General features: G+C 32.3%; 1 protein-coding gene across 8 annotated transcripts in view; it reads right to left on the bottom strand.

Moving 5' to 3' along the window:
* The window catches only part of PHF14 (PHD finger protein 14), a 174,376-nt gene that overhangs the window by 28,468 nt on the left and 131,642 nt on the right, over positions 1-14,266 (bottom strand). Inside the window, exon 19 of one of the 8 annotated variants that reach the window (XM_074340777.1) lies at positions 14,096-14,122. The exons of the other annotated variants lie outside the window; for them this stretch is intronic. Coding sequence (XP_074196878.1) covers positions 14,111-14,122 — 12 coding nt within the window. The 3' untranslated portion in view covers positions 14,096-14,110. Of the gene's footprint in view, positions 1-14,095; positions 14,123-14,266 lie in introns of those variants that run through there. 8 annotated transcript variants of the gene reach the window in all.

The raw sequence follows: 14,266 nt of genomic DNA, 5'->3' as shown, positions 1-14,266 counted from the left end.
CGACTGGCAAACCTAGATTCAAATCTGAACTTTGATGCACACACTATCCAAAGCTATGCAACTTTGAAAAAAATCACCCTTTATGGTCCTCATTTCCCCCCTCTATAAAATGGTAGTAACTAAAACTGATGGTTAAAGGCATTGAATGAAATAAAATAGCACAGATCCTGCCTCACAGAAAGCAGTCAATAAGCTTTATTCCTGCCTTCTTCCAGGCTTAACTTTATTACATATTTTATTTTATTTTTATTTACTAAATTTATTGGGGTGTCATTGGTTAGTAAAATTATATAGGTTTCAAGTGTCATTTCTATAATACACCATCTATGTTTTGCATTGTATGTTCATCACCAAGAGTCCTCTTTCTGTCACCATGTATTTGACCCCTTTTTTGGATTTTAATCATCAATGGCCTACTGACATGCAGGTAGGTAGTGGGGAGACTCTTCAAAAACAGTGCTTTCTTAACTGAATAACCATCATTATGACGTTAAATAGAACACAAATCCATCTGTCTCTTTAATTTCTTGATCTTGCAATTTCCTTTTTTAAAATTAAATTTATTAGGGTAACAATGGTTAGTAAAATTACATAGCTTTCAAGTGTACCGTTCTATAATATATCATCTATATATCACATTGTGTGCTCACCACCCAGAGTCAGTTCTCTTTCCATCACCATATGTTTGACCCCCTTAACCCTCTTCTACCATCCCTCCCTCTCCGCTTACCCTCTGGTAACCAAACTGTTGTCTGTGTCTATGAGATTTTGTTTCTTTATTTGTCTTGTTCCTTTGTTGCTGCCATTTGCGACAACACGGATGGATCTGGAGATTATCATGCTAAGTGAACTAAGTCAGACAGAAAAAGTTGAGAACCATGTGACTTCACGCATATGTGGGATATAAAACTGAAAGCAACAAAGAATCTTCCAATTTCAATCGTTTATATTACCAGACTCAAAGATTGCAACAATAAATAATAAGTCAATCAGGTGGATGTTTACTCTCAAAGATACTCATTCATAAGTGGTAATAATTACGGAAAGGCAGTAATTAAATAATTCTTCAAAATTACAACATGGGCCTTTCATTAGCATTTTTTATGGAAGTTCCTCCCAGAGTTACCCTATAGTCTGCATGATGTTGTAATTGTAGATGAATGTAAATTAAGACTTTTCTCCCTGAATAAAGCAACAACCCTAGTGTGGTGGTCCAACTGAAATGAAAATAATCTTGGGATCTAGGTAGGTTCAATATACAAGAACAATAAATAATGATTTGCTGTAGAAATTAGACAAATATAATTCCTGTAGAGTTGACTAAGACCCTTTAAGGCATGTTGTTGCTTCACAGAAAATAGGTCACAATCACACAGATAAATTCTTCAATTTTTAGAAATATTCAATCATAGAATTGGAAGATTGGAAGAGAAGGTAAAAGTAATTTAATTCACCTCCCCAAAATAATATTTAAATTTTGTTTTTCTTTAACACACACACACACACACACACACACACACACACACTCACACACTCACTAAATTGGACAATATTTTAAATTGGAGAGGCCTTTATAAATACTTGGTAAACATGATTATTTCTTATTATATAGTATTATTTGAATTAATAGTCCATACCACAGGAATGAAGTTGCATTGTGAGGCAAGTTCCATATATATATAACCCGGTTAAATGTATTCGTTTCTCTCAAATGTGTTTAACTATCATGGTAGACCCTATGGGAAACATGAACTGACTGTAGATAAGACATGTGGGAAAACCTACTGGGGAATTTCTGTAAAAGTATTCCTCTTAAAACAAGAACACAAGACAGGGATCAGTTCCTTGGCTTGCTTCTCTGTATTATTATGTGAAGACACAATACATGGAGCTACTGCAGCCATCTTGTGACTATGAGAGACAAGCCTAAAGTTAAAAGTCAACACACTGATAATGCCAGAAGACAAAGAAAATATCTTCTTTAATTAATTAACCCTATAACGACCTAATGCTGAATATACAACGTAGGAAATGTTAAAAAAAAGTTGGGTTTTCTGTTACTTGCAGTGAAAGCATCCTTACCAACACAATATTGGCATCTTTCTTAAATTTCTTCTTTTCCTAGTTCTCTGAGTTTTTCCCGTGTCTTTTATTTCTTTTTAACTTCCCTTTATTGCTGTCTTTAGAATTCTGTTACCCTTTGATAACCTCACTTGGAGATAGCTCTAAACAGTCTCGAATGCCATCTATTTATGATGACCCTCTAATTTATATCTTCAGCCCTGATAGTATATATTCCATTCTTTAAACTCATATATCATTGCTACTTCATTGAATTGAATTTGGCATTTTAATAGGCATGCCAAATATACCATGTACAAAGCCAAACTCTCGATTCCCCTTCCTAAGCCATCGCCAACCCCCGCAAAGAGCTCTATACCTCTCTTGGACTACACTTATCACTGAAGCCCAAACTCTAGGGTTATTCCTTAATTTCTTTGTCTCACACACTGGAGACAACTCCTGTTGCCTCTATCACTACAGGGTATCTAAAATCTGTCTAGTGCTTTCCATCTCCATTGTTACCACCTTACTCTAACCTATCATATTTCTTTCCTGGATTACTCTGGTATCTTCCCGATCAACCTTCTTGCTTCTATACTTATACAACCTACTCTCCATATAGCAAACAGCAATCTTTGTAAGACCGTATGACATCACATCCTACCCTTGCTTGAAATCGTTTAGTAGCATTGTATTCAGAGTAGAATCCAAAGCATTGCCATGGCCTATCTGGTGCCCCCTACCTTTCTGGCTTCATCTTGTACAATTCTCCAACTTGCTGATCTGGCTCCAAACATGCTGTTCTTCCCTCTGACTCCTGAACAAATGGCACGAGCTGTTTCCTCTGCCTTGGATTTTGTATGCTTTTTTTTCTGTCATATAGGTCTCAGTCAGTGAGGAATTTTCTGACTTCGTGCACAAAACCAGCCCTTCCTTCACCACTCAGATTGTTCTCTATAACCTTTATCACAATGAAATGATCATTTACTTGCTTCTGTACATATCATCTGTCTTCCTTCACTAGAGTGTAATCTCCATGATGGCAGATTTTGGAGCATCCTCAGGAGCTAGTGCCATTCCGATTATATTATAGCCTCTCAATAAATACTTCTTAAATATATGAATTCCCTACTATATAGATGTGTGGCAAATAAATGTTTTGATTTTTTGACTACTTATTAAATACCAAGTATTTGCATGCATTATATATAATCCTCACAAAAGCCAGGCAACATAAGTATTACCATTCCCATTTCCCATAGAGAAAATTGAGTCTTGGAGACATTGAGGAAGTGCTATTGGTCATACACCTAAAAATATAAAAGGAGCTGGGCTTCAAACTCAGCTCTGGCTGACTCCAAAGAATTATCTTTCCCATATAACATATGGAGAATTAGAATTGCTCGCGATCAATAAATTTTAAAAGCTTCACATGCCTTTCCAAATAGATTTTCCCCCCACTAGATACTGACCACATTAATCAGTTATACAAAAATCTCTTGAGTCTATCTTCCAGAACTGATCCAAAAGCAACCTTCAAATCCAAAACAGTTCAACAATTCTGCTCCCTGAAGATTATTTATAGAAATTTTGATAAACATACCAATTGCTTTTCATTTTTCAAGCATTCTGACAATATTTAGGATTGGTTGTGTTATATTTCCTAAATCTCATTCAGGAATAGTTGAGGACAATAAAAGGGTATGGGAAAATGTTGCAACAATCACTTTTTGAGCAACATAAAATTCTGTCTTTACCTTGGAATGACTGCTCTTCAAATAAGCTCATGTAAAGAGGATTTATTATCAAGGTCCATGGCTTTTTCAATTCTTTGACAGCTACTAACACAAAAGCTTACTTTCAGAGAAAGAAAAAAAAATAGCCTCTATTTGTAAGAAGAAGATTCATAAGCCTCTACAGAGGTAGGTCCATGAAGGACTCTTGAGGGCTGTTCGGAATCTAGACAGTTCAAACTCAAGGGTTTCAAAAGAAAATCCCAGTATACTGTTAAATTGAATATAAAACCCTGACATAATGCAATAGTTAACAAAAAAATGAAGTTATAAATTTAAATTTATAAAAATGAAAAAATAAAAGTTGATTTCACAGCCACATTATATGGTAACCATACTGTTAAATCAAAAATACATTAAACATTTAGAAAGTGCTAATTTTCATAATACAGATGTTCAATAATTACCCAGGAAATTTTAACCTTCCATTGCAGTATGAAGGGGTTTTCAAAAAATTATTTTACTTTTCTTATTTTTTCAATTACTGGGATATATTTTATCACAGACAGAAAATACATCAGTAGAATGTGGTTTCTTTATTCCAATTTTATCTTAAAATAGAAAATAAATTGTACACACTGTATTCCACTACAGTTTGAAGTGTCTTAGTGATGCATTCAACTTCAAGAGAATAATAAAGCAAAAATATAACTGAACAGTCATGTACTAATCTGTGAGAAGAAAATGTCCAGGCATAGAAAACAAGGCCAAGGGCCCTACAGTACAAATGAGGTCAGCATGTTTGAGCACCAGAAAGGTCAGCATATCTGGCATGAGAGTGACATGTTAGGTGTGAGTATGTAGGCGATACTGGTTATTCCATTTGCAAAAATGAGAAACCATTGGAGGGTTTAAGAAGTTAAGTGACAATGATTTGATTTTGTGTTTGAAGCTTTTCTGGTTGCAGTATAGAGAAAGAAGGGTAAAGGTTAGGTAAGAATGAAAACAGGGAAAAAAAGGCAGAAGGCTATTGCAGTAAACCAGATCAAGAATGATGACAGCTTGAAGTTCTGTAGTAGTGGTGGGAATAAAAACAAGTATGATATGGCTCAGATTCAGGGGACGCAGACAGGTAGACATGGGGAATAAACAAAAGAGAGTAATTAGGAATGATTCCTTTTTCTTTGGCACCCCAGAATGGTATAGAGTTGGGAAAGACTATGAGAGAAGAAAGTTGTGATAGAAATGAGGAAGGGTCAGGAAAGTATTCTATTTTGACAACATTAAACTTGAGACAATCTTTATTCAATGCAACTGTCAGGCCAACATCTGGATATATGAACAAAGATCTTAGGAAAAGTGTTCAGGGCTGGTATTAGAAGTCTGGAAGTCCCAACATATAGATATTATGAGACTATATGCAATCATCTAGGGAACACTATATAGATTTAAAAAAAAAAAAGACCCCAAGGACTAGGCCATGCTAATACAACTTGGGTACAGTGGAGAATTCAGCTAAGAGGACTGAGGAGTTGACAGTTATGTAGGAACAAAATTAGAGGATAATGGGGGGAAGTTCATATGAACCAAGATAAGAAAATGTTTCAAGAAAGGAGTGATCAACATTGTCAAGTGATGCTGAATGGTCAGATAAGATTCAGACAGGCATGACTATTAAATTTGACAAAACAAAGAGATTTTAGTGACAAGACACTTTCAGCATTAAGAGCCGTATCAGTGGAGTAGTAGATATAACGGGATCAAAGCCTGGCTGAAATTGCATTTTAAGAACGAAGGGGAAATACCATTTTGCACTTCATCCTTCCTCTTTAATTTCAGGACTGGAAGTAGCCATCTTTGAACCATGTACCATGGTGGAAAGACCAAAAGAATCATAGTAAAATTACTCCTGATAGCCTGGGCTGCTGACAATACTATTACTCAGCTTTTTTGCTAAGCACGATATTTTTATATCTCCTATATTAAACCTTTCCTGCAGCATAAAAATATCCCTCCCCTGAAAACAATATATAATATATTCTTATCCTGGTCTTTAAGACTTTCAGTTTGAATGAACAACAAAAAAACAACTGCAGCATTGATTTTCACAGAGTGAGTTTACTGTATATACTGTAAATAGAACATCTTTCCGCATCCCCTTTTAGGTTTGCAAATCCTTATTATGCTGGAAATGATCACATGGAGCTGAATGTACATATGTAAAGAGAACTTTCACACAGAGCAGAGTTCCATAAATGCTTTTTTTAAAAAAAGTATACATATGTTGCTTTACACCCCAATCATAAAGAAACAGTCAAATCAGAATAATTTTCCCAACTTTAAAAGTGTTCTGTGACATTCTGAATTTACTGCTTTAATGATGTAGGATTATGGTACTATTAAATATATCTATAGTACAGGTTACTTTTCAAATTGATTAGCACAATGGTAAAAACAATGCACATGATTACGTGATTAGAAAAATAGGTCTTTAAACAATTTGATTAAGTTAAGTACAATATTATTATTAAATTGTTATTACAAAATTGCTATGAAACCATGATAATCGTTTTAGGACAACAGTAGCGTTAAAACTGGATAAGATAAAATACTTCTATAAAATATAACAAGTGAATCAGCAACTTTATATTATCATAAAAATAATATGGAAATGCTAAATTCTTTTCTGCCCTTAGTGAAGTAATTGCCTAATAGATATTTTGGAGATTTGCTCATTTTCATTCTACTTAAGTTTATAGCAGTGATAATGATACCATAGTGGTTTTTAAAGTAATGTGAATTTTTCAGATATGAAGGCTATATGCACAAAAAAATTCTTTTTCCTTCTAGATGCTCACTGACATGGCCAATGGAATTTTTTAAATATGAGAGAGCACAAGTGAGAACATATGCCTATAATAGTATGGGAATCTAGCAAAGCTCCTACCATATTCTAAAAATATCAGGAGTATTTGCTGGGATCCATCAAACCAGGTTAGTCCCCCTACTGCTGGCTTTAACAGTACCTTCGGTTCTTCCTTAACTTTCATCTCGTTTGTCTATATTCTCCGAAAGACTATAAGCATCGAGAGGACAGGGGTTAGTGATATCTTGCCACGAACACCATAGTATTCCCAGCAACTATTATTGGGCCTTACACTTAGAAGACACTCAGTAAATAGTTGTGAAATGAAGGCAAGAAGAAAAGCTAGAAAGAAATACACCAACATGCTAGCAGTGGTAATCTCCGGGAGGTAGGATATGACTTCTGGTTGTTGTTTTTTTAATCCTCTTTTCTACATCTTCCAAATGATCAATAATGAACATGCATTACTTTCATAATGAAAACAAAGTAATTCATACATTTAAAAATGCAGCTCTTAATGTAACCTGCCATTTACTCCCTTACTGAATACACCACAGATAAGTAGCAATATGAAAAGTAATAATAAAAATAAACTAATGCAGCATGGTCATTTATAGAAAACGTGTTAAATGAAGTTTATAAATTTTATTTATTTACAAATTACTCTAGCATACCATCATCAAAAATTATTTAAAGGCATATTTTATTATATAGATCATAGTTCAATAAAATTTTATTTTTCATTTTTGAAAAAAGTAATACTATGTCAAGAAATGAAAATTGGGATTTCCAAAGAATGTCAAATATTTCTAACATAATTAAAACCTTTTTAATTCCTAATTTTTAAGTAATGCATATCAAGTGCTCTGTTGTTAGCTTGTTCCTATCCTATACAAATATTTAACTTTACAAAAAAAAAATGCAATCAGTGCTAAATTACAAGGCTACATTTTGTGTGAGAAGAAAATAAAATTATAGATTTTACAAATTGATAACTTTTATGATGTTAGTCAACTAGCCATTAAGTCATTAATGTAGTTTATTATTATATTTACATGGGATAGTATTTTTTTTTTTTTTTGAGAACTGAAAGTGGAAAACTATGAGCTATTAACATAAGAACTATTTTACTTTTTTATTTATTTATGTTTTTATATTTTAGAAGTTTTTTTGATGATCTTATATAGTAAAAATATGACTAAAACAAAATCTTACCATTGTTTCCCTAGCAAACATAACAGGATCTTCTTTAAGCTGGGTTTGTGATAATGATAGCTTAAGCTTGTCATACTATTTTTAATAAAATACTGCTTCCTTACTTTAATATATGGAAGATACATTTTCAAGAAGGAAAATGCTGATGTTATCTTGTTTATAAGCTTGCTGCTGAAATGATTTAGATAGTTTTCCATACAATATCAGTATATGGCCTTTCTTTTCAAACAGTGAATTATAGCTGATACTTCAAACCTATTTTATCTGCATCTCTTAGTTTAGAAAAATGAAAAAACATAAATATTTATTCTATATAAAAAGAACAGACACAAGATATAGATAAAAATGATCCAGTATGGAGCAGTGAGCAATTCCGATGTATACCATGGTAAGAACAGAAAAGGGCATCGAGTATTTCTACCATCTTTAAATTTGAGGATACCCAAGGTTACTGAGAAAATTTAGAATCTGTAATTTTGTGTTTGGGATATGTGTCCGTGTTCATTATTTTGTGTTGATAATAAATTTAACACTATTTTCTATAGCACACTCAATAAAACTATTTGCTTTAACTGAGAAGCATCTGTAGCAGTAAAACAAAGAAAAAACATGTCTAAGATATTCTAATGTAAAAATAATAACCAGTTAAGCTATTTGTTTAAGCAAATTATTCATTTTACTTTGCTATTTCTGATATTAGATACTTAAAAGGTTGCCACCTAAAATTTTGTAGGCAAATTATTCTCATAGTCTGGTAATTTGAGGAAAATATGCTAGTACTTTTTTTTTTCTTTCATGAAGCAGTATTTTTAAATTTTGGGAGACTACATAGTAAGGAGAAGCAAGTATCAAGTAGGAACAGCAATATCACTAATAAAGTGATATAAGTATAAAAGCCTACAGTTACCAGAAACAAAAAAAAATTCAAACTAGGTTTAAAAAATGAAACACAAAAATACTAAGAGATTCACATACAACACTGACGCAAAAGAAGCTGATGATTTAAACAATAAATTTGTATATAGATTAAACCTCCTTATGGGAAGTATATATCAAATCATGCTCTTGATGAAACTCAGACCATACACACACACACACACACACACACACACACACACACACACACACATCAAAATGCAAGGAAATTTTTTGAATAACTTATCAAAATAAGAAAATATTATTATCTTGGGTACATATGCTAAGCAATAAGCCCGATTAGATAATCGTAGAAATTATACAACCTTTGAGAATTATGTAGGCACTATAAGAGATTTAACCACAAATGTACATAAATGAGCACTGGACATCAGAACTATATAGGGGAAAAACAGTGGACTTGGAGATAGAAAGTCAAAGTCTATCTATCTGGCCCTGCTACTTATTATCGGTTTTCAACCAATCATTCACAAATCTTCTGAAACTCCAGATTTCTTAACTATACAGATACTCTTAAGGAAAATAAGAATTTTACTAGTCGATCTATAAAGTCACTTCTAGATTTAAATTCTAAGATTCCAACTATTCTAAATGAATGAAAATATACTATTATGAATAAAACTCAAGGTGAAACATATTTTCCACAAATAACCTTGGGGAACCAATTTTCTCCCTGGGTCAATGCTTTATAATTCTAACAAACTAAATTTTTAAGCGAGACACTCCTTATTTTCAGGTAAGTCTGAGCACATAACTGACCTCTTTTATTATCAATAATTTAATATCACATTAAATTCAACACTAAAAATTGAGATGCTTAGAAAATACAGTATTCATATCACTCTGTTGAAATAAATTGTGAAACAGTACTATGCTGTAATTTCATATTAATCCAGAAATCATAGGTTATGAGTGAGGAAAACCAAATTTATAATCAAATTTATACATGATACTATTTTTCTCAAGCAATCTTTCTTGACAGTAATAATGATATAAATTTTTAGGCATCTCTTATCCTTTGGGTTATGAAAAATCAAACATACATTTAACAAAATAGCTTGGCTTTGCTTGTAAATCAAGATAAATATAATATGAGATTAACAACAATATTAGTAATAACTATAATAATCATGATGACATGTGTTACCATGAATAGAGGATTTAATGGGCCAGCAATTGTGCCAGGCATTCTACATACGCTATTCTCTAATCTTCAGAACATGTCTATAAAGTATTATCTTTACTTTACTAATGAGGAAATCGAAACTCAGAAAGGTTAAGGAATTTGCCCAGAATGGCACAGCTACCTAAGTGGATATTCAAATCCAGGTCTGTATGACTACAAATCTCATGCTACTCAGGCATATTTCATTTAATTTCAATTTTATAGAAATAGACATAAAAGAGGTTACTTCAGAGATAATAAATATAACAGGAACAGTATTGGCTTCTTGACATTTATATGACAAGACTGACTGTATATCAAAGATGTTTCCCAGGAATTAAACATTTCTCAATGTCAGTAAGTAGTTAGGAACAATTTCACATAATGCCAAAATTTGAACCTACTGCCACTCTAGTGGCATGAAGCCCTTCATATAACATAAAAGTATAGAAATTTCAATCTTATTATATGATCCTCTTTGCTTGAACTTCTAGTTTCTTTCAATATTTCTGCATAGGATATTCTGGCAGTTTGTATTATCATATTGTGAGGAAAAAAGGGAGCTTATAATCTATACCTCATTATTGCTGAACAATGAAAGATCACATCACAAAAGCTTGAAAAAGACCCTACACAAAATTAGAAATATAAGCAAATTATTATTTCCTCCTAGACTATCTATATTTGCCTCTCTATTGCCTAGATACCTAGCAATAGACCTATATATCAGTTGGGATATATTATAACAGCAAGCATGACAAAAAGTGTGTTTAGTGAGTTGTGAATATTTGTTTTAAACGTGAAATTTAATAGAAAAGAATGAAATAGGGTACAACACAAAAAATAGGGATAAGAAGGCAAGTCTTGTTTTAGTGTAGAGTATGTTTTCGTTCAGGGTGTGAGAAGGGTAGGGTCTTGTGAAAGGCTGTGTAGGGGGTGTGTTTAGGAACATATGCAAAGATGTACGTAGGGATACGAGAAGGCTGCTGTACAGAGATGAGTGTCGAGTCATTGTGTAGAAGGGCATATATAGGAATGTGTGTAGGATGGTATGTCAGAATGTGAGAGGAACTGTAAGTCCCAGTCAGAAATCTTTGAAAGTTACTGCTCCAAATAAATGGTCTGATGGGCCAGGTCATCCCCACTACCCTGACAGGAATCCAGAAGTCAGTGCCATTATTATTTGGACTTGCTGATCACAAAGGTGCATCAGTAGTACATTATGAGGACTAGTACATTAAGTCATACACTATGGAAAATTTTACTTGACTTTCATCATTTCTAGAAATATTTATTATACCCTTCGTATGCCTACTATACCTACTGCACCCTTTGTACCTTTAAAAGTACCATAGTTACTTGTCATACTTTTCATCTTTTGTAATTTAGTGTTTTGTTTCTTTCAGAAACAAAGCTAAATGCTCGGCACTCTCCAGACATTTGTCTTTTAACGTTTTAGATTACCTATACTTTAGGGTTAATGTAAAATAAATAGATTCTTCATTTAAATATAACACAACTTTGTAAAATCCTTTAAATTTGATTTCAAACCAAAGGCTAATGATTTCTATGTCTTTAACTTCTTCTCAATATGAAGTTCCTCCGAATATGACAATTAGTTACTTTAATTAGTCAAATTTGATTAAGCTCTTTTCTAGGTCAATATGTAAAGTTATTCAAATAGAGCTTGTAAAATTAATATTCCTATATAATGCAAATGACACTGAGTCATGTATTAAATACCCTCCAAATATCTGAAGAAACAAGTATACATTGAAATAAATACAGTGACTCTAAAAGGTTAAATATAAATGCCTAATTTTTAATAACAGAAACACACAAAATATTTTTAAAATTTTATCTAACTTACTATAGCTCTTATTAATAAATCTGTAAATTTTTAAATAAATCAGTTCAGTTCTAGGGGCAAGATTTGTCCCTTTAAATTACTCAAAACTCACTGCTTTCTATTGTCAATTCCAGTGGGACTGTAAGAATATAGCTAAAAAACATTATGCTGTAAAACAAAATTTTTCTTATGTATATAAATATTGTGAATGTGAAAAACAACAACATTTTTTGCAGACCTCCCTGCTTCTCAAGATTTTTGTAATATGAATATTTCCAAGGCCTTTGCTTTTATTAGATGTTTTTTTAAAAAACTCATACAAGGGAAAAATAAAATATTTGTTCTAAAAAATAACACGCTCCTCAAGCAATTAAAAAAACATATATATATAACCTATATGTTCGTGTTTGGTTAGATTACTTGGGTTCCTAAATCACTTGTTACATGGGCTCCAAAGTCACTTAAAAAGGGGAAAAAAGGTTTCAAAATAAAGTTTTTATATTATATGGTTCAAGGAATTTACATTTTAGCGACAGTGAACCAAATGAAAATGGAGCTGGATATAAAAAAATAGAAGTGCCCTGGCTATAAAAATAAGAAGGAAAACAATTAAAAATATACTGCTCCCACTATAAAATACTTATCTCTCAATCTTTTTTCTCTTAAGATAATTAATGGAAATGGCAAAAATTATACATAAGTGAGATAAATTTTAGAAATTATAGTATTATTTTATAATAGTATAATATATGATTTATATAATAAAATATTGTTATTGTTACACTTCATTCTGTCAAATATTTGCTTGCTTGTTCCATTAAAAGATGGTTTATTTCTACATTTCTACAACATCACATACCTTGGATTTTTAAAGAAATAGTTAAGTCCTTAGTTTTTCAATTGACATGTCTATCTTCTTAATGACATAGTTACCTCAAGGAAAAATTCTCTCATTCATTTTTTAATCTTCATGATACAATGATGGCTGGCATAAAGGCACTGATATTTGTGAATGGGTAGACAAATCATACTCTAGAATTATGTAGGAGAAAGGAAAATATACATACAAACTGGAAGGATTGTAGTAAATGCTAAGGTCAGATCATTTAAAAGACCTCAAACAACAATATATAAAAAATGTTACAAAGGAATCCTGTTGAGACTTAGATTTAATGAGTTTAATGAGTTTTAGTGTCTAAATTGATATTTATAATTCTGTCTCCATAAATCACAAAGTGATCTAGTACTTTATGAATACGTGTAGATTACTAGTATTTATGGATTATTATCTCAAATGAAATTGATTATAATGACTGATGCTGGTAACACACGTGAATCCTTTCTAGGATCCTATAATAATAATAGAATATGGCAAAAGATATGCCCATCCTCCACTGTCATTTTTTTAAGGGAAAAAGTAATAACCATGCAAAGGATTTAAACATAAAGAAGGAAAATGTAATCCATGTTTTAGGTGTGAATGCTGACATGAGATTTCTAAAAAGCTGGTTTCATTCATAGTACAGAATACTGTGGTAGTTGTATTATGTGTGTATGTAGTGGGTCAAAAATGAATAAATATGCTAGAATAAAGAGAGAAAAATAGCCCACAAAGGCAAAAAGCATAGTACTGATTTTTCAGCCCCAATAAAAATGAAGAATCCTAACTCCTTTCAACTTGCACCCTGAAAAGATTATTTGTAATTAAAATGCTGATGGAACTGTTTAACAGCCACATTGCCACCAGGGTGTAGAATGGTTTTGGCTTTGTGCAAATCACAAGCGATGCTAACTGTACTCAGCCTCACACTGACCTTAATATGTGATGGAAAATGATGGACTTTAAAATGTAAGAAATGCAAACAGAACTGATTTTAAAAGAAAGAACAAGAAGCTAGGCTTAAAAGAAGATGATGGAAAATTTAAACTGTTGTCAACAATGTTACTTATGGGAAGCAAAAGCTTACCTATTATTTTTTTCTACCATTTCCCGCACCTCTGTTTTATAATACCAGTTGACTTTAACAAGACAGGTCTGAATGTATCATAAGTTAATTCTTTATCAGTTTTCATGCATCATCCTTTACCTTGATTGGCCAGCTGAAAATTATGCAAGGTATAAATTAGCTTTAAACAAGCTCTGAATCACTTTGGAACTGGTTTTCAAATTAAAGAGCCTTCAGTATATTACAAGGTGCTGTCATTTTATTACCTCAATCAATTCTGTGTGGCCTGAGATGGAAGGAAATGAATGCTGTCTTCATTTGCAATGGGTTTATCTCTTACAGCAGGGTCTGGAAACATAACCACAGCAATGAATTGAAAGCTAAAGTTACATTTAACCATTGCCAATGTAGGAAATTGTTATTCCTTAACAAAGATGGAGTTTCAATGGAAAAAAAAATTATTTACTGTGAAAAATAGGCAGAAAATTAACT

Source organism: Rhinolophus sinicus, linkage group LG09 (genome assembly GCF_036562045.2).
Source record: "Rhinolophus sinicus isolate RSC01 linkage group LG09, ASM3656204v1, whole genome shotgun sequence".
Classification (NCBI taxonomy): Eukaryota; Metazoa; Chordata; class Mammalia; order Chiroptera; family Rhinolophidae; genus Rhinolophus; species Rhinolophus sinicus.
The sequence above is the reverse complement of the archived record's forward strand: the minus strand, read 5'-3'. Positions and strand labels throughout refer to the sequence as shown.